General features: G+C 43.9%; 1 protein-coding gene across 2 annotated transcripts in view; it reads right to left on the reverse strand.

Moving 5' to 3' along the window:
* Nucleotides 1–525: 525 nt before the first annotated feature.
* The window catches only part of PDPN (podoplanin), a 30,210-nt gene continuing 6,416 nt past the window's right edge, over nucleotides 526–24,319 (reverse strand). Inside the window, exons 2-6 of one of the 2 annotated variants that reach the window (XM_032302113.1) lie at nucleotides 10,190–10,344; nucleotides 8,315–8,456; nucleotides 3,987–4,037; nucleotides 3,112–3,217; nucleotides 526–2,135 (exon numbers count right to left, since the gene is read on the reverse strand). In XM_032302113.1, the coding sequence (XP_032158004.1) occupies nucleotides 2,129–2,135; nucleotides 3,112–3,217; nucleotides 3,987–4,037; nucleotides 8,315–8,456; nucleotides 10,190–10,344 (461 nt within the window). In that variant the 3' untranslated portion in view covers nucleotides 526–2,128. Of the gene's footprint in view, nucleotides 2,136–3,105; nucleotides 3,218–3,986; nucleotides 4,038–8,314; nucleotides 8,457–10,189; nucleotides 10,345–24,319 lie in introns of both variants that reach the window. The other variant, XM_032302112.1, reaches the window with a different exon arrangement.

Genomic DNA, 24,319 nt, shown 5'->3' on the forward strand with positions numbered 1-24,319 from the left:
GGCCGTGGAGCCATGAGATGTCCCAGGAGCAGGAATTCTGGAGGGACAGGCTGCCAGGACTGGCAGGAGCAGGTGTAATGGCTCCCTGACCCGGCTCCCATCCAGGGCAGGGAAATCAGGAGCCAGGCAGGACTTTTCCACCCTTGGTGACCGGAGAGCAAAATAAGTGCCACGGTGCCACCTTATCTCATCCCATGCCTCAGCTTGACTTTCACCTCTCCACTTGGGCAGAGCCCTCCATGAAAGACATAGTTCTATTTCTTTCCAGTGGATGTATTTCCCGTAACCACTTATAATTCGCACCCCATCAAGTGAAGAGGCAAAGGTTTCCACAGCTGATAAGAGTCTCTAGAAATTTTCGAAAGCGTGACCCAGAAGGGATCTTTCCAATCAGAGGTCTGACTCATGGTTATACGCAATCATCTGTTTTATTTTAAAACAGGTCTACACTGCGGGGAGCACCAACGCAGATGTGACCAAGAAACCCACGGTCCTGTCCCAGCAGGCAGCGGGTCCAGTGTATGACTTGGGGTGGACGGTTGTTGTTCACAGTGAGAGGAAAAAAAGAAAGGACACGCAAGACAAAACGGACTTTGTCCCCGACTCCCGTTCAGGAATCTGAGCGTTGAAACAGACAGATACGGAAGCACACAAAGCCCTTCTAAAGCCCCTTCTCTCCATCAGCAGATGTTTAAATACGGACCTTGGGTTGGTGACCAGCCGGACTTGGGTAACAGAAGGGCATGCTGTTTAAGAGAACATCACTGCGTTATTGCAAGAAAGAGAGGAATGGGAGGTGCTTTTCCAAAGGACAGTTTACTTTTTCGTACAAGTTGAGAAGATAGAAGCCTGCACAGCCACCATCATGACTGAGCTCGTCTGCTCAGTATAAAAACTTGGTGTTTGGAGGGAAAGAAAGCAGCTGACCTACGGGAAGAAATGTACTGAGCAAATGGTGCCTGCCCCAGATGGCAACGTGGGCTCCTTTACCTTGAGGACCTTTTCAGTGATGACCCCACGGAAATGCGTGCTATGTGTCACAAAGACTAAGAATTTCTTTTATGTTTACGTCCAGTCTTTAAACCCACATGCTTTCTTAAAATCACTATCTTACAGTACTATTTTCGTGTCCCACAGGTTTCCTCTGAGGCGGAAGGTAATGAGGCCAGAGGCATGCACAGGGTTTCCTTCTGTTTGGGGACCATGGTTCTTGGCTTCTGGAACATCTGAGCCTCAGGCACCACTGAACCTCCATCAGTCTCCACAGTCTGGACTTCCATATTCCAGAACAAAGCAGCCAATCTGGAGGGCTTAGGTCATGGGAAGAGAAAAGTCTGCTCCTGGAGCTCTGGCTCCTGGTCCTCTGAAGGAAGAGAAGATGGCAGGTAGGAGCAAATCTGAGTCACCAAGTCATCGCTGGAGAAGGCAATACGCCAGCCTAGAGCCTGCCCGATGAACTTACTGTGAGAAACAAAAATCCCTTCTCCAGACTATAGACTTCCTGTTTATAACCTAACACGGGTGCCTTGGAAATGATTTGTCTGGACCAGTGAAAGGCAGTTACTCACGACATTAAACAAGTTTAGATTTTCTACTTGATTATTCACATGAAATTAAGGCTTTTAAAACAGACCAGACTAGACTGGAATGTGTACATTTCAACAGAGCGGAAATTGCACAATGCTTTATGCCATTGACGAGCATGGCACCCACCGATCTCAGGGACTCCATCGGTATAAATATTTCCAGACTTGATTGCATTTTAACAATACCAGAGAATGGTCAGAACGGAGACAGGATTCTAATTTCTAACATCGATTAAATTATATTGTCTTAGTTAAAAATCAGTTTACATGGCTTTTCTCCATTTTCTATGCATTTTGTCTTTTTAATCATCTTTTACAAAATTTGTATTTAAAAATATTTTCAGAAGACAAATGCCTAGAGGAGCGAGTCTCGTGAAATGTCTTTCCTTGGGTTACTTTTGGTAAGCGGAGGGATCACCATGGATTTGGAATGGGACCGCCAAGTGATTTCCATGGGTCATCTTCTCCCACGCGCCCGGGGACGGGGAAGTCGGAAATTCTCTTTCAAACGTGTTGGTAGAAGGGCACAACTCTTCAGCTCTTTAGGGCCTGTGAAAACAAAGAAAAAGGTGACTGTCACTTCTCTTACTGGCACTGTGAATAGTAATCCTGTGAGTCATGGTCCTATTGTCCTTTCGTATAAATCTGGGAGTTCTGGAACCTGGACCTGTTCTCCTGTCCCTGCTCATTCCTCTTGCATGCCTGGCCCTCACACCGCCAGGGGCAGGTTCCCAGGCATTTCCAAGCACATCAATCTGAGACTATATTGTGGGACATATCCCTCAACCCTCACTTGTCCTCTCTGCCACCCCCAATTCCCATTATATATCATCTCCCCAACAGAAATAAGAAAAAGTGTTCCCCTGGTTAGGAGTTTGAATCTTCTGAATTTTCATAGAGAGAAGAACTCCTACCCTTCACCCATAATCACTGCTAGGAGTTCAGTACCACGTGTGGGTATGTGCAGGGCAGAAGTGGAGGGAGGGGACCCCTACAGCAGGAGAATTCTCGTCTGCATGGTGCCGGGGCTCTGCAGTGGCCGTTCTTCTGAAAGCCACCTCCCTCCCTCTGATGACTGGGGCAAGGCAATTAGGTATCAAGTTGAAACTTGGTTGGGGTTTTCTTTCAAGTTCAGTTTGTTGAAAAACTAGGACAAGAGGCCAAATTTGGTTAGATCTCAATGGGAGTCAATTAAATAGCCATCTTTGGCTCTACCTCTCTTTTCTTGGAAACTTAGAAGGGCCAAGTAGATGCCTGTTCTCCTGGGGAAAACTTCAGATGTAGTCCTCACGGAGGTAAGGGGCTGCTGAAATTGACTTTTTAAAAAAGTAAACTCTACACCCCACGTGGGGCTCAAACTCACAACCCTGGGATCAAGAGTTGTATGCTCCAACCACTGGTCAGCTAGACATCCACGAACATGATCTCTAGTTAGAGATTTCAATTAGCTCTAAGATTTGGAGATCTGGATATGCCCGCTCTCATTTACCTACCACAGGCCTGTAAAGTATTTACTTACGAGTACCTTCCTGACATTTTTCGAGCAACCACAATGATGACCCCACCAACGAATCCAATGGCTAGTAAGACTCCAACTATAATTCCAACCAGGGTCACTGTCGCCAGACCATCTGAATGAGGAGGGGGGGAAAAAAAGCACGAGACCAAGATAAATGATAGGCCTGTGATAAAATGTGTCATTTATTGACAATACCACCGCCCCACTGAAGACAGCAAATGAGGTTCTAATTTGCTTCTGCTTTTTCAGTGGAAGTTGACCTGAAGGAGATGAAACTCTGGGCTTCTCTCATTCCCCCATATGAACGGAAAGGTTCCTGGCTCTCATCTGCCCAGCATACCATTCATAATGGATGGCTTCACTGTGAATTACGAGGTAGCGTTGGGATTAAATGAGCCCCTACTTTCATTCTTCATCACAATAAATTGTGACAGGACACCATTCTCCATGGTTGTCCTTAAGTGATGAGACTCATTTGTGGTTTGCGTGTTTTCAAATACAGGCAATTTTCTTTTCTCTCTTTAAAGAAGTTTGAAACCTGTCCTCAGAGGGTTCTGTATTCCTCTCTCTCTCTTTTATTTTAAAGATTTATTTGACAGACAGAGATCACACGTAGGTAGAGAGGCAGGCAGAGAGAGAGAGGAAGGGAAGCAGGCTCCCCGCTGAGCAGAGAGCCGGATGTGGGGCTCGATCCCAGGACCCTGGGATCATGACCCAGCAGAAGGCAGTCTTTAACCCACCGAGCCACCCAGACGCCCCCTGTATTCCTCTCTTGTTGACTACAATCTAGGAAAGAATGTAATTCATCACAAGATTAGTTTCAGAGAAGCTTCTTTTTAAAAACTCCTATAAAAATATTTTGATAACAAAATCTCACCCACCTTTTTCAACTGTTGTCTCTGTGTGAACTGTTGTCTCTGTGCCTACTTTCTCTGTAAAGAAAGAGATGTAATGATACAGAATTATTAGGATATAATAACTATAATTTAACAATTGGCAAAAGATGAATTTACCTTAAGTGGAAGGTAGCACGACAGAAGTAAAGAATGTAATTTCTTAAATAAATTGGATCAGAGGATTTTTAAGCAAGTTCTGACATGATCTTGTCTTCAAAACTGTTATTACTGAATTTATGAACGCTCTTCACACCTATGTGTACATAGTACTTTGGTGTAACTTCCTGTTTTCTCATCGACTTTAGGGAACAGAGTCAGGGAAATTGGCCCACAGAAATGGGGTTTGGGTAACCAAAGAAACCAAAGCTGTTGATTCTTGGTCTAATATCAAGACCATAGAAAACTCATCCATTGTTATAAAGTTTATTTTGAAGGATTTTATTTTGAGAGCAATAGACTCTAGTTCTAAAAGGTGGGATTCTTCTAGTTCTAGAAGACTGATTTGTCTTTTGACAGCAATTCCCTGTTTTTATCTTTAGTAGCAAAACCCATGCCTTATAGGGCAGCAACATACCCAGCCAAGTTTAATTAAGGAATTACTCTTTGTGTTTATGTTACTATTATGTTAGGATTTCTCTCTGCAGCCAGACCTAGTCCAATAGTTACAACGTAACTACTCCCATTTACCTATAGCATGGGTTTGAGTGAACTCACAGCAAGTAAACAATAAAGTTGTGAGTTTCTTTCAGATAATTTTACACAATGTCTAATTTAAGAGTAAATGTTTTTGGTTTGGTTTTGTTTTTCCCATCACCTTCTTTTCGTACCAAGTCTTTAACTCTTTTGGGTGGTGGTCATTTACCAGGTTTGCCAACAGAGGAAAAGTCAAAGGGCTTTCCTTTACTGAGACAAAGGAGAGAAGTCAATCAATCAGGTCCCACCTTAGAACTGCAGTTCAAAAAAAAAAAAAAAAGTACTGCAGTTCATAACTTGCAAATACCGCAGATAACCAAGAGCTTTTCCAATCAAAGGTGAAAGCATCATCTACAAATGCTTCCTTTTTCTAATGTGTGGGTTTGAAAGAAGTCTTTGTACCAAGACTCTTTAAAAAAGGGCACCTTTTCAAGATGGCCCTAGGACAGGGGTCTCTGAACCCACTTCTGCCAGCATAAGCTGAAGCCATGGCTCTGGGGCATTTACATGGAGCTCAAGCTGATGGTGTTGTCCCATCACACACACACACACACACACACACACACACACACACACACACACACACACAGATGGCTCAAAGACTGGTGGGTCTGAGGCCAGCCTGGAACAAATGTATCACAGAATCGCTCCTAAAAGGTCATCCATTTGGCTGCCAACTACCAGTAGAAAAAGTCAACTGTTTGTTTATCGTGTCCTAACATGGTGGCTGTTGAGTTCCAGAATTCTCTAACACATCATTCTCACATCAGTGACACCATTGGTCAGAAAACATATTACCAAAAAATGTGGAAGATTCATTACCAAATTAGAACTTATTAGTTCTATCCTCCCTAGCTCCAGCCCAATTATACTGACTGTAGTCATGAGAGTGTGTCACGTATGTGAACATCATCGTACTTGGGTGTTTCATGGGAAAGACATCTGCTGCCCTAATAAAATCACCTCTTAAAAAACCAAGTGCTTATAATGACATTTAAACTCATATGTGAAAATTTCTTGGGACACTGATGTATTATGTGGAAATGGGCCATAAGTCACACTTTTTGTGACAGGGTGGGGCAGGAGACAGGATAGGAGGAGAATCATGAGTATTTTCCAGAAAACTGAGAATGTTGTTTTGAAGGATAGGAGAGGTATCCTCGTGTGATGGGAAGAATACTCAACTTGGGACACTCCATTTTCGGCAGCTAATGAGCTGTCAGCTTATTTAACAAATGATCAATTCTTCTCCAAAATTTTGAAATGTTTTCCAGTGACAAATTATATCAATGATTCTTTCTTTGCTTAGCCCTATTTGGTTCTATCGGGTGTTTAAATGTTCACCGTTTCTTTGTCATTTCAGAGTGACCTTTATTTAGGCTTTATTTTCAAAGTACTTCATAAAGAGCCCCCCCCATTCCCGCCATTGTGGTCAAATACACGTAACATAAAACTTACTGTCCTCATCATTTTTAAGTAGACAGTTGAGTGGCATTAAGTACATTCAGTCTTGGGCAACCATCACCACTGTCCATCTCCAGGACTCTTCCTGTCTCACAAAATCGACACCCCATCCCCATTAAACACCAAGTCCCCAGCCATTTTTCCCCCCGACCCCTGGCACCCACCATCCTACTTTCTGTCTCTATGAATTTGACTCTTCTAAGTGGAATTCTACAATAGTTTTCTTTGGGTGACTGGTTTATTCCACGTAGCATAATGTCCTCAAGGTTTATCCATATCGTAGCAGGTATCAGGATGTGCTTCCTTTTAAAGGCTGAATGAAATAGATATACTACGTTTTGTTTACTCATGTCTCTGTTGATGGACATCTGAGATGCTCTTATGTTTTAGCTAATGTGAATAATGCTGCTATGGACACTGTGTGTACAAATGTAACACAATTAAAAAAAATTTTAAATAGGCTCCATGTCCAATGAAGGACTCGAACTCGTGACCCTGAGATCAAGAGTCTCATGCACCGCCAACTGAACCAGCCAGGTGCTCCAAATATAAAGCAATTCTTAAAAAAACCTCAGAAGTGCAATAGAGTTTTTAAAACCAAAGTGGTGGGGTGCCTGGGTGGCTCAGTGAATTAAAGCCTCTGCTTTTGGCTCAGGTAATGATCCCAAGGTCCTGGGATCGAGCCCCACATCGGGCTGTCTGCTCAGCGGGGAGCCTGCTTCCTCCTCCTCCTCTCTCTCTCTCTCTCTCTGCCTACTTGTGATCTCTATCTGTCAAACAAATAAATAAAATCTTAAAAAAAAAAATAAAACCAGAGTGGTGGTTGGGTCTAGAAATATGTATTGAACAACAAAGTAACTTTCTAAGTGTTTAAATGGAAATACGTACCTAGGGGCACTGCGTGGCTCAGTCATTAAGGGTCTGCTTTCAGCTCAGGTCATGATCCCAGGGTCCTGGGATTGAGACCAGCATCAGGATCCCTGTTCAGTGGGAAGCCTGCTTCTCCCTCTCCACTCCCCCTGCTTGTGTCCCCTCTCTTACTGTCTCTCTCTCTGTGTCAAATAAATAAATAAAATCTTAAAAAAGAAAGAAAGAAAGAAAGAAAGAAAGAAAGAAAGAAAGAAAGAAAGAAAGAAAGGAAGAAAGAAAGAAAGGAAGAAAGAAAGGAAGAAAGAAAGGAAGAAAGAAAGAAAGGAAGAAATACCCATCTATATAAAATAATCTATATAAAATTTTTCATTAACGGGGCGCCTGGGTGGCTCAGTTGGTTAAGTGTCTACCTTCAGCTCAGGTCATGATCTTGGGATCCTGGGGTTGAGACCCATATCGGGCTCCCCACTGCTTCTCCCCCTCCCTCCACCCTTCCAGGCTATCACTCTCTCTCTCAGGTAAATAAATAAAATCTTTAAAATTGCTCATTAACAAGCACTCATTGCAGTTATAGAAGGATTAGTTTTTTCCCCTCTCCCTCTCCCACACTATTTATTACAAAATAAGGCAATTTTAAATTTTAATTTAAAAAATTTAAAATAAAAATCCCAAATAGCCACATTTCTCATAAGAAAGCTCTAGAAATAGAAGGCTCTCTTTCTTTCCATTGCTAAGTTGTAATGGCAATGATTTTTCCTCATTCTCAGTGATGGTCTACACCTCAAATAATGACAAATACCCAAGGCAGTGGTCTTTGACACAGCTGGAGGTGCCAACTATGAATCAAAGTGCAGCCCCCAAGAATAGATTCTTTTAGTGTGTGTGCAGACATGAACTCAGGGTGAGATGGTAAATATTAGTATAGAATCTATTACAACTTACGTAGGTTGGTCAAGGTTCCTGCTCTTGAGTATCAACACCAAGTTCTTAGTGTAACATTGTATCAACTTACTATCCCCAACATGACGCCAGTAGCTAACTTGTCCCTGTGGGGACATGATCACTAGCTGTCATTGAAAGGGGAGAGCTTTGTTCAGCAACTCAATAAACCAAATTCAATTTAGCAACTCTATACATTGAATCTGAACCTAGCACATAAGGCTTGGTTCAGAACTCGCTCTTGGCATTCCAATACTACTAATCACTAGCTTTGTTCGTGGATATTTGTATATACTGATTATACAAAAGAAGATCAACCTATAGACTTGACCTATGGAGTTTCTTACCTATGGAATGACTAGTCACTACATTCAATACAGTTGTGGTGCTCTGGCTTTCTTCTTTGGCATGAACTGTGCTTTCTTGAGTTGGCCCATCCTCTATGCGTAGGTCTGTTACGCTCTCTGTATTTGTTGGATTTGTTGGCACCTATTAGAGAAGGAAATGAGGCAAAAAAGAAATAAGATCTAATGTTTTCAAATATATACTCAACCTTATAATAGAAGATTTAAAGCAGCGTGAATATATAAAATATATGAGGACATAAATTTAAAGTGGAAACAAGAAAACAAACAAACAGAAGTGAGAGACTGGGGACAGGAATGAAACCAAATGTACTCCAGAAATAAATACTAAATATTTAGCATGACTAAATTGACTAATCTAATCTAATCTAAAAAGTTGACTTCCTAGGGTTTTAATTCTTCAAAAAATACCAATTCACTGGGCTTTAATTCTTTCTCTCCCTTGAAAGTGAATGACATTTTTTTCCCTGTAAGATTTATTTGGTACATATTATGTTGTATCATCTTTCAGTGCCTTCCCTCCTCCAATTAGTGCAATAACTTGCATTTATGGAGAGCTTACTGTAGCTAGGCCCTTTAAAGACCTTCTCATTTAGTCTATAAACAATCCTGTAATAGTTCCTATTAATCCTATTAATAGTTCTATAGTCTGAATGAGACCTAGAGAGATTAGACAACATGCCCCAAATCACACAGCCAACAAGCAAGAAGACTTGGAAGTGATTCTGTTGACTCCAAAGTTCATGCCGATGTAGCATTCAACAAATATGTCAGTGAGCACAGGCAACAAACCCAAAATTAGATGAATGAGACCACTTAAATTTAAAAACTTTATGCCTCACAGGATACAATCAACGGAGTCAAAAAGCAACCTATGGAATGGGAGATAATATCTGCCTATCATATACCTGATAAGGTTATGAACAACTCCCACAACTTACAAGGATATGAACAACGCCTACAACTTAACAACAAAGAATCGAATAGCCTGATTCAAAAATGGGCAAAAAGGAGACATCTGGGTGGCTCAGTTGGTTAAGTTGGTCCAACTCTTGGTTTTGGCTCAGGTCATGATCTCAGGGTCATGAGATCAAGCCCTGCATTGGGCTGCATGCTAAGAGTGGAGCCTGCTTGAGATTCTCTCCCTCTCCCTCTGCCCCTCCCCCCAGCTTATACACGTGCACGCTCACTCGCTTGCTCTCTCTCAAAAAAATCAAAACTAAAAATGAAACAAACAAAAAACCAAAAATGAGCAAAAGGACTGGCCTAGACCTTTCCCCAAAGATGATATCCAGTCAATAAGCATATGAAAGATGCTCAGTACCCCCTAGTCATCAGAGAAATACACATTAAAACCACAATGAGATTATCACCTCATACCCGTTAGGATGGCTACTCTCAAAAGTATAGAAAATAACGTAGTGGCAAGAAGGTAGAGAAACCGAAAGCATTGTGCACTCTGCGATTATAAAATGGTGCAACTACTATGGAAAACAAGATGGAGGTTCCTCAAAATGATTAAAAATAAAATTACCATAGGACACATCCATCCCCGTTCTGGGTATATACCTGACTCAAAGCAAGGTCTGGGAGAGGTATTTGCACACCCATTTTTACAGTAGCACTATTCACAAGAGTCAAGAGTTGGAAGAAACCCGAACATCTAATGACCAATGAACGGATTCACAACATGTGCTTGGCACATACCATGGAATTACCAGCCTTGAAAAGGAAGGACATTGTCACAAGTGTTACAACCATAAGGATATTATGCTAAGTGAAATAAGACAGTCATAAAAATCCTTGCATATGATCACATGCCTACGGAGCAAATTCCACTCTTCTTGGAACACTCACCAGAGCTGTTAAGCCAGACTCATAAGGGTCCTCGCTGGTGCCTGTGGTCATCACGTTATCTTCGACACCTTGGGTCACCATGCTGTTTTCTACAGCTGGTGTCGTGTCATCTTCTGGCCGGACTGTTATGTCATCTTCTGGCCGGACTGTGCTGGCTGAAAAAGAAAGACTAGGTCAGGGCTTAAGGTAGAAATAGTGTGGCCAGACCTAACTGGCCAGCTACAATTAGATTATTTTCTTTACCATTTCTTTTAGGAATTTTTTTTGGGGGGGTCACCTTTGCAGCTTACCACAAACCATTCTCCTTGCTGTACCTCCATCGCATAAAATGGCCTGGTGGTCTCCATAGCAAAGCAAAGAGGGATAAAAATGCAAAACAATGAAGCTTCTCCCATCCCCCGCCTCTGCCATGGCAGGGTGACAAAGGGATGTATGCTTCGCCTTTTCGGTAAGGAACCAGATTTCTCCTAATGCCATTTTGCACAAGTCATACAATAGTGCATTCAGGTTAACAGAACACCATTGAAGGATGCCTAGGTGGCTCAGTTGGTTAAGCATCTGCCTTCCGCTCAGGTCATGATCCCAGGGTTCTGGGATCAACTCCCACATGGGACTCCCTGCTCAGCAGGGAGCCTGCTTCTCCCTCTGCCCCTCCCCAGTCCCCTGTCCCACTCGTGCTCTCTCTCTTTCTCTCTCACAAAAATAAATAAAATCTTAAAATAATATATCATTTAGACCTGGAAACATTCTAAATTAGAGTCCCTGGAAAGATTTCTAAAAATTCCGATTTGCTGGCTCCATCTTAAACATATCAAATCGGAATGTCCAAAAGCAGATCCCAATCTCTTAAAAGTCAAGCTTGCTTTCCATTTAATTTTGAGCCTGATGTTTTCTTGAATGATGAGAACCGTTGGTTCTGACCATAGACCTCACAGGTACGGTCAACCTCTGATTTTATAGTCGAGGTTACTATCTATGGGGAAAATCAGTAAAGTACATAATGGTGCTGAGATATCCAACAGAAGTCTTAGTACGTGGAGAGCTATGCTAATAAGGGAACTCAGTGTCCCTTGCCTGGGCTTTTCTGCATTAACACTGAATGAATGACCCTGTTGTACCCATGAGAAAGGTTTCCAGAGGATCAGGGGATGGCTGGAGTGGAAGTGGCAGGTTGAATTCCACACGAAGGAGGAGTGAGGGGAGCAGGACAGAGAGCAGCAGTGGCCTTTTCTTTCACCTCTGTCGCAATGATCCAAATGAATCACGACCAAGCCGGGACATCTTCTCAGCTCATCAAATAACCTTTTTCACGAATTCAAAATCTGAGTCATTGGTCATGGGCCCCCTCCCCATCCTCTGGAAATTCCATGACTAAATACACTTGCAAACTAAGCAAGCATACAAGTCCCAGGGGCGAGACTGGGGGAGGTGGGGGCATGCTTGGAGACCTCGTTGTGTAATTGAAAAGTAGATGTTTGTGTCCGGGCAGTGTTCAAGTCAGCAATCCCGTCCTCGCCTTCCGATACCTTATTTCTCCCTGTGCTTAGAAAGCCCAGCCAAAGGCACAGCTAATAAATATTTGATCACAACTTCTGTGCTGATGCATAGAGAAAGCCTTAAGAGTAAATTCACTGGTTCTGGGAGCCTTCTCTTCGCCTCTGAAGCCCTGATCCAGTGATATCGATCAACAGCTTTGGATGAGCTCCCTAAGCAAATGCATTTCTTTTTTCATCTGGGGGAAAGTGGCTTTCACCAGTTAGGAATAACTGAATACTTCAGTGCATGCAAAGTGTTGCCTCCCCTCCTAGTGGCTCGCTGGGGTGGGGGTGGGTAGCGAGGGGCTCGCATCAGGATTTATGACTGTGATGTTAGGCAAATGTTGAATGTATTTACTGAGCTCAAGGGGGAAATATTCCTTTGCCAGGGAAGTAGTCCTTATTAAACACACACACACACACACACACACACACAACCCACATCCCGTTTTTCTTTTCTTCCCCTCCTGGTTTGAACCGTTAGTAAATCATCAATTTTAGCAACGTTTTCTGGAGGCGGCTCAGCAAAACCATGTATTACATGGCTTTCTCCAACTTTACAAAACGAAACAAAACATCCTTGCTTAAAAAAAAAAAAAAAAAAATCAAGTGCTGAGTAAAGCTGGTTTGAATTATTTCATACAGCATTCAGCTCACCAAAAACGTAATTTGATAAAAATTCCTTCCTTTACTTGGCCCCCTGAGCCAAGGACTAACCTCACCGTGAGTAGACAAAGGGTGTTTTAAGGAAGAATGGCAGTCATGATTAAGATGCATAGCTTTTGTCACACTGCCCTGGCATTCTTTTTGCTCCATGGGAAAGCTGATCTCTAACAAGAGATCTTCAATTGTCTGTCTTATTTTTTTGGTTGAAGGCTTTCCCGGGTGAAGAGCTCCTACGAGCTCAGCTGCCCGGAGTTTCCAGCCACCGATGGACGCCTTGTTCCCTTGGCCAGTGAAATTCAAATTGTGCATTGAAGCCTCCATCCTCGGATTCTCTTTCCCTCTGAAGACACGTGCATGTGCACAGGGCACACACGCAGCTGTTTACATAAGCACAGTGACGAACCTACAATAACAGTGTCCCTTCTGGCCCCAGTGCCCTCAGGCTCACGTGAACACCTTTTCCTGTCTCACCCAGCCTCACCCAGCCTGGGGGTGAGAACCAATGGAAGTTTCCAAATAAGGTGTCAATCCATCCATCTGCTTTGTAATTTGTGTGTAGGTGTTATTCTTTCAAAAGCTGGGCCAACCTCTTCGTTAACCGTGAAAAGATGGGACAAATCAATTTTACCTTCAGCTTCTCAAGCTTAAGAACATGCAAGAACTGAAGAGATGTTTATCGCCTGAAAGTGCTAATTGGGAACCACTTTCCTCTTTGCATTGAAGCCCGATCTCTCTAAAGAAATTATTCCAGGGGCACCTGGGTGGCTCAGTGGGTTAAGCCGCTGCCTTCGGCTCAGGTCATGATCTCAGGGTCCTGGGGTCGAGTCCCACATCGGGCTCTCTGCTCAGCAGGGAGTCTGCTTCCCTCGCTCTCTCTCTGCCTGCCTCTCTGTCTACTGTGATCTCTCTCTGTCAAATAAATAAATAAAATCTTAAAAAAAAAAAAAGAAATTATTCCAGTTTACCTATTTTTATGGTATCCTTTCCTTTTAAAATATTTTAGAGTTTAGAACTGTTACTAGAATAGTAATAGTCCCAAGGTCTCAAGGAAAAAAAAATTTTTTTTAAGATTTTATTTATTTATTTAACAGACGGAGATCACAAGGCAGGCAGAGAGAGAGAGGAGGAAGCAGGCTCCCTGCTGAGCAGAGAGCCTGATGCGGGGCTCGATCCCAGGACCCTGAGATCATGGCCTGAGCTGAAGGCAGAGGCTTTAACCCACTGACCCACCCAGGTGGCTAAGTGTTTGCAATCTTCTGGTTTTATTTACATTCCTGGTTAATGGTGGTGTGTTGTTCCATTAATTTTTTGGCCATTAGAAAGGTCTTCTTCTGTGACCATTTTTCTCTGATGGCATTCATCTCTTTTACAGTTTCGTATGTTTATACCTTAGGAAATATTCTTTGTAAGAGCTGCAACAAACCCCCCCTTTTTTTTTTTTTTTTTTTGGATGAGCTGGCATTTACATCACTCTTATAAGTCCTGAGCTCCATCGCCAATCAAACATTAAGCTTGTTTTCCCCTTGGACGTGAAACTTACAAACCCTAACTCAAGCCTCTGTGAATACTCACTAGATTGTCCCTATGGTTTTGTTCTCACACTGAATATTTCTCCTTGTCTTGTGTTTCTTTTGAAGTATGATGTAAATGTAAAATGTAATATGTTGACTTCCCCCCAAAAGACTGAGCAGTTAATTCCCAATAAACCCTCTCTCCCCCACTGCTTCAGAACTAGCTCTCATTGAGACAAACGTCTTCTTTCAAATACCATGCCGCGGCCATGGGAGTAAACCTTCAGCACGAGGACCAGCTCAGATGGCCCGCGCACTACCTTCTGCCCTCACTTCCATACCTCTTCCATACCTTTCCAGAACTGATTTCTAACTCTGTGCTCCCCTCACCGTCTGGTCCCCCTTCCTCCTCAAGTCCACTAACCGCCGCCGCGTGAATTCAGCACCATGGGTGTAGGTGTGTATAGAGACTGAGCAGGAAGAGTAGGTAGGCCACTTGAACAGAAGTGCACTGAGGTCTTCCCAAGTCGTAGGTTCTACTTCGCATGGGAGGCCCAGCTTTATAACAACCCCCCTCATGGGGACCGCATAGGGTTTATTTGTTTATTACCCTTTGACTGACTTCATTTCAAAATGGCCACGTGGGTGAGTTGCATTGGCATCAATGTCCCCTTTATCAGATTTGGAAAGTGAGGCCAACAAAGATCTCTCCTTGACCAAATTCTAGTTGGGTTTCTTTGTCCATCCTTACAAGAGTCTAGTTTCAGCAAGAACCCTGCTAAGTCAGCTGAGAGAGAATGCTTCCACCTGACCAAGTTCCCCATTCCACACCTTTGATGTCCAAGTGGAAGGCTCGCCTTTAGCAAGAACCCTTGCTACCCTTGATGTGTTCTCTCTGTACTTTTTCATCTCCCCTCCCCCATATTCTGTTCCTTGGTTATAATTCCCCAGCTATCGTTGCTGTATTTTGAACCATCTCTCTCCCCTATTGCAATAGTCTTAAATAAAATCTTCCAACTGTTTTATCAAGTGTCAGAATAGTTGTCGAACATTGGAAACTTAATGATTTGCCTAGTTCACCTGGTCAGTGAGTGGACACAAAGCCAAGTGTTTTAATGGCTCATCCATGTACTCACCAACACACAAAAGACATCTTTGTGTCCCCATGAGCCAGAATACCTGCTGGCCCCTTCCTGGGTTCTGACATCCTTCCGCTTCACCACCTCACCCTTTCATAAATTATAATCCTGGTTGTCAGAAGCAACTGCTTCTTCTTGCATCATGTGTCCTCCTTTATGAAATCCCACCTGGTTAGAATCTTCCAGTCCAATTATTTAGGAACCAGAATCTCAGGTTCCTTAAGCGAGCCCCTTCTAGGGACTAAGCTTTCCAACATAGTAGATTATAGAAGGCAGGTGTGACCTGCTTTCTAAGAGCATGCTTCCTTCTCTTTCAGCAGCAGCTCTCCTTGGCTCTGCAAATTAAAGCAGCAGCAACGATCAAGACTAGAACCTTCCCAAGGCTCATCTCTATATCCCCAAATAGTCCCTGTTCACCTAAGTGCTGGGCCCCATTCTGGGCACTAGAGACAGAGGTGAGATGTCTCGTGATTTTAGGTACTGTTGTTGGGGGTGGGGGGTGTTTCTCACAATAAGCAAACAAGAAAAATCTCAAGATAGCACTCTTTTACCCCCTTAGATCTGTCCTCAAAGGGCACTTCCTTGCAGTGGCCTTCCCCCTCCCCATAACTGAAATCAGTACCTCCCCTATACACCCTCAAACACGTGGCAGAATATTCAACCACTCATTTTTTTTTTTAAGATTTTATTTATTTATTTGACAGACAGAGATCACAAGCAGACAGAAAGGAGGAAGCAGGCTCCCTGCTGAGCAGAGAGCCCAATGCGGGTCTCGATCCCAGGACCCTGGGATCATGACCTGAGCCGAAGGCAAAGGCTTTAACCCATTGAGCCACCCAGGTGCCCCCTCAACCACTCATTGTGCTGTATCTTCCCTACTTGGCTTCTCCCTAAAATACTTGGCCCATAGGATACACTAAGTAGCTGATGAATGAGCAATGAACTCCAGATGGGAAGAAATGACCTAACGAACCCGGAAGCCCAGAATGAGCTTGGGGCAGTGTACATTCAAGAAACAGAGAGTGGTGGGGGCACCTGGGTGGCTCAGTGGGTAAAGCCTCTGCCTTCGGCTCAGGTCATGATCTCAGAGTCTTGGGATCGAGCCCCGCATCGGGCTCTCTGCTTGGCAGAGAGCTTGCTTCCCCCCCACCCCCGCCTGCCTTTCTGCCTACTTGTGATCTCTCTGTCAAATAAATAAATAAAATCTTAAAAAAATAAAAGAAAGAAACAGAGAGTGGGGGGTGGGGCTGGATGGAAGAAGCGAGATGGAGGTGTGGAGGGCCCGTCGGGTGGGGTTCTCCTTTCAACTGGAGTGTGTGAAGGGGAGCTAGGAGATGACGTCACCTCGGAGTGCCATGCGAATGGGGTGTGTGTATCGGGGAGGGCGCTGGGATTAGACAGAAGCAGGGGGACCACCCAGGCTACCCTGCTGTCCTGGCCGGAGCAGCTGACGCTTGCACCAGGACAGTGAGGTGGCAAGGGGAAAACAAACAAACAAATAAACAGACAAGTATTGATCAGGATATGTCTGAATTCATCACCCACCAACCATCAGAAATAAATACCAGGGGCACCTGGGTGGCTCAGAAGGCCAAGCGCCTGCCTTTGGCTCAAGTCACGATCCCAGGGTCCTGGGAATGGAGTCCTGCATCAGGCTCCCCGCTCAGCAGGAAGCCTGTTTCTCCCTCTCCTTCTCCCTACCTCTCCCCCGCTTGAGCTCTCTCTCCCTGTCAAATAAATAAATAAAATCTTAAAAAAAAAAGAAAAAAGAAAAAGAAAAAGGAAAAGAAATACCAAACCTTGGACCTGAAAATTCATTTTCCAACCTGCTACAGCTCCGCGGAGATACAACATTCAGGGTATGAAGGGATGTACTGGGACTATGACACCGAGTCCTTTCCTGGACTTCCCCCTTGTTTCCTGAAGAGAGCCACGAAAGTCCCCTCCCTAAGTTGAAGAGCCTCTGCTGTTTCCATGTCCACGTGAGGGAGAAGCTCCCTGCTGTCCTCTTTCTGCTGACTCGAAGCCTCAAAAATCAGACAGCAGGAGAAGCTTCCATAAAATAAGCATTTTATCTTAAAACAGAAAAGTTGATTTTATTTTTATGTTTTACCTTTTGATGTTTAGTTCTAAAATTAACTGTAGTTTTTCAGATAATATACTTTTTTTTTCAGATAATATACTTTTAACCATACTTTTTTTTTTATACCTTTTTAAAGATATACTTCAACATTTTAAAATTTAAAATCAATTAATTCCTCCTCTCTCTCTGTCTGCCTCTGCCGACTTGTGATCTCTGTCTGTCAAATAAATAAATAAATCTTTAAAAAAAAAGGGGGGGGCACCTGGGTGGCTCAGTGGGTTAAAGTCTCTGCCTTCAGCTCAGGTCATGATCTCAGGGTCCTGGGATCGAGCCCCACATCGGGCTCTCTGCTCAGCAGGGAGCCTGCTTCCTCCTCTCTCTGTCTGCCTCTCTGACTACTTGTGATCTCTGTCTGTCAAATATTAAAAAATAAAATAAAATAAAATAAATCAATTAATTAACATAGAGGGTATGATTAGCTTCAGGGGTAGAGTTTAGTGATTCATCAGTTCCCTGTAACACCCAGAACTCATTTCATCACAGGCCGTCCTTACAGCCCCTTCCCCAGTTACCCCCTCCCTCCAATGCCTTCCCCTCCAACAACCCTCACTCTGTTTCCTATATACTTAAGAGTCTCTTGTGCTTTGCATGCCTCTCTGATTTTGTCTTATGAAAGCTGATTTTAGGGGTGCCTGCGTGGCTCAGTGGGTTAAGCCTCTGCCTTTGGCTTGGGTCATGATCTTGGGGTCCTGGGATCAAGCCCCGCATTGGGCTCTCTGCTCAGTGGGGAGCCTGCTTCCCCCTCTCTCTCTGTCTACTTGTGATCTCTCTCTCTGTCAAATAAACAAATAAAATATTTTTTTAAAAAAGAAGAAAGTTGATTTTAGAAATAAAGAAGTCACAAGCTGAGTTATCCTCGGGATTTTCAAAGAAAACCTGCGGCATCAGCCAACTGATTGAGGCAATCTTTCGTGTTGCCTGAGGTTTTCCAGCATCTTCAGCGCTCCGGCATCTCACTGCCCAGATAAGCTTTGAAGACGGATGACTACATGGCCATGGAATGGGTTTTGGGACCGTTGAGAAAGAGAATGCTCTTTTTTTTTTTTTTTTTCTTACGACATCCTAGGAAGTTCTGGTTTTCCCCTGTAGGAGTAACTGTAGGATAATTAATAAATAATTGATCCTAGCATTTCCACCCCCTTGGCCTCCCAGTTACATTTGGGATGAAGCAATGCTTTTGGAGAGAGGTCAAAACATCTGTTTGGAAAACACAAGCAGAAGTGCCTGCTTTTATGCCTTTGCCCCAACACAGGCTTGTGCTTATCACCCTTCTATCATGTCTCAACCTTGCTCTCAGAAGGCTGAAAACAAACACACCTAGAGCAGTGGGAAGGTGCCAGCTCCAACATTTCCTAGCACCCCGCAGACCACCCACGTTGATGCTAAGATCTTCATAGGGTCCTTCATCTCAATTCAAATGGCCCAAATTTAGCTGTTTGATGCTGCTCCCTTAGTTACCAGCAAGTAGGCTTCTGCAACCAGAAGAAAGGTGTTAGGACCTTTGCTTTTATTTACCACATCTTTTGAATCAATCCTCTTGCCTACAGGCTGGCCCATCCTCTGACCTTGTGAGGAAGTCTTTCCTTGGAATTTTGAAAACCACTTGCTGACCCAGAGCTGTGTGCCGGCCTTCAACTCCTGGCAGACACTGGGCTGCGGCCAGTATGATCACTGATGTGGCCAGTGAGTTCCCCTCGACACCCACCCTTCCCGTGGCTCTTGGTAAATTGCTTACCGGATCAAAAGTGTGGCCATGGAAAATTGAGGCGGCTTCTTGAGGGCTCGGCCTGGCCACTCAGTATCCTACAGTATCCATAGTTTTCCTCCAGGGCACAGTGTTACCCTAAAGCCCACAACCGCCCCATATTCCCAGTGCTTGGCAGCATGGTAAGTAGTTAGCAGATGTTTGTTGAACGACTGAATGAACACTCTGACACTTCTTTTGAATTATCCCTTATGTTGCAATATTCTTGCTGCTGTCCACTGGGCTGCACTCAGGGTTATTAAATAGTTTCCCCTGAACTTGGCTGATAATAGGACAATCCCCTCTGTGGATGAGCTCCGTGGTGTTGCTGTTCAAGGTGTAGTGATCAGCAGCCTGTCCACTCGCGTGTCCCATCCTGGCAGCCCCTGCAGGCCCAGGCTGATACTGAGCTGCGATCACCCACTGTCAACACTGGGGACGTGTGCCTCTTCCATGAAACTCAAGAGAGAGAAAATCAGGAGAAATGTTGCAGATTAAGATTTGGAGCCATGAACGGGTGCCTGGGTGGCTCAGGGGGTTAAAGCCTCTGCCTTCAGCTCAGGTCATGATCTCAGGGTCTCTGCTCAGCAGGGAGCCTGCTTCCCCCTCCCCTCTCTCTCTCTGCCTGCTTCTCTGCCTACTTGTGATCTCTGTCTGTCAAATGAATAAATAAAATCTTAAAAAAAAAAAAAAAGATTTGGAGCCGTGTTCCCGGACTTCAAAGAGGGGGGATTAGATGCCATGCCCCAAAGACACAGCATTCTGAAGGTCTCTGTCACTGAACATGAGCAGTAAAGAAAGGAGAAGGGCCATGTGGCTGGGGACTCAGCTTTCAGGTCCCTAGCAAGACCTCCCAACAGGCCACCAGCAGGTGGAGGGAGCAGGACACGGAGTCCTCTCGACAGGACACCAGGCTTCCCAGCCACCTGTCAACTGAGGCCTGCTGTGTGCCTTTCACAAATCTTCAAGGTTATTTTCCATGACCACCCAACAAGGAGGTATTGTATTTTATCTTATTATTTAATTTTTTTCAAGTCCACTATAATTATAACAATGTTACACTAGTTTTAGGTGCACAATATAGCGGCTCATAATTCTACACATTCGTCAGTGCTCGTCACAACAAGGACACCCTTAGTCCCCTTCACCTACTTCCCCCATCCCCCCACACCCACCACCCCTCTGGCAACCACAAGTTCGTTCTCTATAGTTAGGAGTCTATTTTTTGGTTTCTCTCTTTTTTCCTTTGTTTTGTTTCTTCAGCTCCACAGAGCAGTGAAATCATATAGTATTTGTCTTTCTCTGACTTATTTTACTTAGCATTAGACTCTCTAGCTCCAACCATGTCGTTGCAAGTGGCAAGATCTCATTCTTTTTCAGGGCTGAGTAATAGTCTATTGTCTATATCTACCATTCTTCTCTATTCATTCATCTGTGGATGGACATTTGAGTTGCATCTGTATCTTGGCTATTGTAAATAATGTTGCAATAAACACAGGGATGTATGTATCTTTTCAAGTTAGTATTTTCATTTTCTTTGGATCAACACCCAGCAGTGGAATTACTGGATCATGTGGTAGTTCTTATTATTTTCTCTCTTTCTTTCTTTCTTTCTTTCTTTCTTTCTTTCTTTCTTTTCTTCCTTTCTTTTTTTAGAGAGCAAGAGTGGAAGCAGGGAAGAGGGGAAGGGGCAAAGGTAGAGGGAGAGAGAGAGAGTCCCAAGCAGGCTCCATGCCTAGCAGAGAGCCCCACCTAGGGCTTGATCTCAGGACCCTGAGATCATGACCTGAGCTGTCATCAAGAGTCGGACGCTTAACCAACTGAGCCACCCAGGTGCCCATGTTGTTCTATTTTTAATTTTTTGAGGAACATCCACACTGTTTTCCAGAGTGGCTGTACCACTTTGCATTTCTAAGGAGGCGGGTATTGTAAAAATGGTTGTTATTTTGAATTTATTGGAGAATGTCCAAAACATGGTGCCAAGCACTCTTTACAAAAGCCTTACATGCTCAAGTCATTCTCATATTGAAACCAAGGACCACGAGGCTGAGAGTAAATCGCCCACATAGCCAGAAAGTGGTGACGCAGGGATTAGACATCGGGCCTCTTAGACGCCTAACCCCGCTCGAACCACTGTGTCACGCAGGCTGTATTTATGCCTGTCAGTTTTCTGCAGCTCCCCTCATAGGCTCTCTATGCCACGTGGCCAGGGCTGGGATGGTACCAAAGTTGCCCTGTGGGCTTCTGGATGCCAAGGTCACCTGCAGTTTCATCCTTCGAACTCCACTGCCCATCTAAACCCTACCTACTCGTCTACCTGGCCCAGGTGAGACATTCTTCCCTCCGCGCCTTCCCAGGATGCCAAGAGAAAGCAATCCCCCTAAACTTGAGCGAGGCTTGATAGCACCAACACTGACTCCTTTTGCTCTGCTAGCGTCCATAAGCTTCCTGGGAGCAGCATCCCATTCTGCTATAGGTTTGCAGCCCAGCCTCCGGCATGGCCTCCGAGAGCGGAATGAATGAACGCACGGACAGTCACACTTCTCAGCATTCACAGATCAGCTTCCCCGCTCCCCCCCCAACCCCCGCCGCAACCACAATCTTGGGGCTCAGAACTCCTCAAGTGTTAAAACTCAAGGCTGCTGATTACAACCTCTACCAAGATTACTCAACCTGGGGAGAGGTTTTTTCTGTTGACCAAGAGCAGAATGTTCTCAGGAAAAGAGGAAATAAGTTCAGCTTTGTAAACTGCAGTCAACACCTCGCTAACAACTTTTCTGGAACTTACTGCGTCCAGCGGCCCTTTGGAAAGGTCACCTCACAGAGAGGACGGTTTTGTACATGAAAAACCAAACGACTAAAACCTGTTTTAGAAGTCCTGCCCCGGAGCAGAGCATCTCAACGGGGTGGCAGAGTGTTTGGGAAATCGCTCGCCATCTGCTCGGAAACCGAGCTTCTGATTCACTCGGCGCTGTCAGCTGAGCAGGCCCTGATGTTGCAAGAGTGAAGAGAAGCCCCTTTGGCTCTGACCTCACCATCCACCCATGTAGCTCACAGACAGCCCAGCTGTGCACGGAGGAGGACGAGGCCTTACAGGAATGTGCAGAATGTGGCCGTGTTTCCATTAGCTGCCCTTGGCCTTGATCCTGGGCCTGGCTGGGGAGTCTGAAGTGTGCTTCGGTAGATTGTAAAAAAAAAAACAATCGTTCTTAGCTGGGGTGAATCTCTTCTGACCCTCCTTGCCTTGTTTTTCCCCTTGATCCGATAAATGGGGAGGAGTTCAGGCAGCAAACTGTGTCTCTAGGTGTACCTCTGATGTCCTTTTGATGATCTTTCCAGGTACCCATCAAATACATCAAATTGGATGTCCTACTATTACCTCCAAGTCCCTGCATCTAAAACGGAGTGCCTGAACTTGAACTCCTCCTTCTAACACTGGTTCCAAACCTATCATCCCTCCAACCTGATTTTTATATTTCTACCACCTGCCTCTGTTGTTTCTGCCCCAAGACTGGGATCTTTGTGCTTCCTCTCTCTTCCTCCTGATGAATGTTTACTATGTACCAATCGTGTGTCCTTTCAAGTGCGGAGTAAGACATGGGTACCGCCCTCTTGTCTAATGGGCAAGAGATACGCAAATATCTCTTTGAGTATCAGTGATTAATTGAAGCAATCTCGGCCTTTTGGCTAAGATCAAGTGCGCAGCAATCTTGAAAAAGAACAAAGTAGGAGGACTCGCACTTCCCAACTTCGAAACTTACTACAAAACTACAATAATCAAGACTGTGTAGCATTGGCATAGGGATAGATGTTTAGAAAAACGGAATAGATTTGAGGGTCCAGAAATAAGCCCTTCCGTTTATGGGCAGTTGATTTTTGACAAAGGTGCCAGGATAACTTGCTGGGAAAAAGCTACCTTTTCAACTAATGGTTCTGGGACACCCGGACAGCCCCATGCAAAAGAAAAGAGTGGGCCCTCGACTTCATATCACATGTACGAAGGAACTTCAAATGAGTCAAAGAACTAAATGTAAGATCTAAAACTACACAACTTTTGGAAGTAAACTAAGAGTAAACCTTTGTGACCTTAGATGAGGCAATGGGTTCTTAGATATGATACAAACCATACAGGCAATAAAAGAGAAAAAAAAAAAAACAGATAAATGGGACTTCAAAAATTTTAAAATTTTTGCTTCAGTGGACACCATCAAGAAATTTAATGGGAAGAATATTTGCAATTCCTGTGTCTGATAAGGGTCTGGTATCCATAATATATAAAGACTTCAACAATAAACAGACGACTCAATTTTAAAGGGGGAATAGGATTTGAATAGACACTGCTCGAAAGAAAATGTGGGGGCACCTGGCTGGCTCAGTTGGTGGAGTATGTGACTCCTCATCTCCGGGTTGTGAGTTCAAGCCCCACGCTGGGTGTAGAGAGTACTTAAAACTAAATATTTTTTAAAAAGAAGATATGTAAATGGCCAACAAGTACATGAAAAGAATACTGAGCATTGTCAGTCATTAAAGAAATACTAATCAAAATCACAATGAGATACCCCTTCACACCCATTAGGATGGCTACCATCAAAAAATGAAAAGAAACAAAACAACATGAAAATAACCAGTGCTGGCAAGGATGTGGATAAATTGGAACCCTTCTGCATCATTGGTAGGAATGTAAAATAATGTAGCTACTTTGGAAAACAGCTGGGCAGTTCCTCAAAAAGTTACACATAGTTACCATATGATTGGCCAATTATATTCCTAGGGATATACCTGAGAGAGACGAAAACATCAATCCACATAAAGATTTGTACATGAATGCTCCTAGCCACACTATTCATATAGCCCCAGAGCAGAAGCAAGCCAAATATCCATCAATCGGTCATGAATAGACAAATAACAGATTGAGTATTATTCAGCCATTGGAGTTTAATAAAATTCTGACACACACACTACATCAAGAATGAACCTTGAAATCATGCCGGGTGAAAGAAACAACACACAGAAGGCCATATATTGTCAGATTCCATTCACGTGAAATGTCTAGAATGGGCAAATCCAGACAGACAAAAAGTAGCTCTGTGGCTGCCAGAAATGGGGGAGAGGGGAAAGTGGGGCAACTTCTAATGGTTTGATATTCAATTTATTTCTCCGTTTAAGATTTTATTTTTAAGTCTTCTCTACACCCAACGTGGGGCTTGAACTCACAACCCCAAGATCAAGAGTCGCATGCTCCACTGACTGAGCCCACCAGGTGCCCCTGCCTATTCAATTTCGAACAGCTAATTTTATGATCTGTGAATTATCTACTAATAAAAAAAATTAATAACGTTATGTTGTAAGAGGTGAATAGTAGGGACTCAAGAAATGAGAGAATAAGAAATCA

This window comes from Mustela erminea, chromosome 10 (assembly GCF_009829155.1).
Source record: "Mustela erminea isolate mMusErm1 chromosome 10, mMusErm1.Pri, whole genome shotgun sequence".
NCBI lineage: Eukaryota > Metazoa > Chordata > Mammalia > Carnivora > Mustelidae > Mustela > Mustela erminea.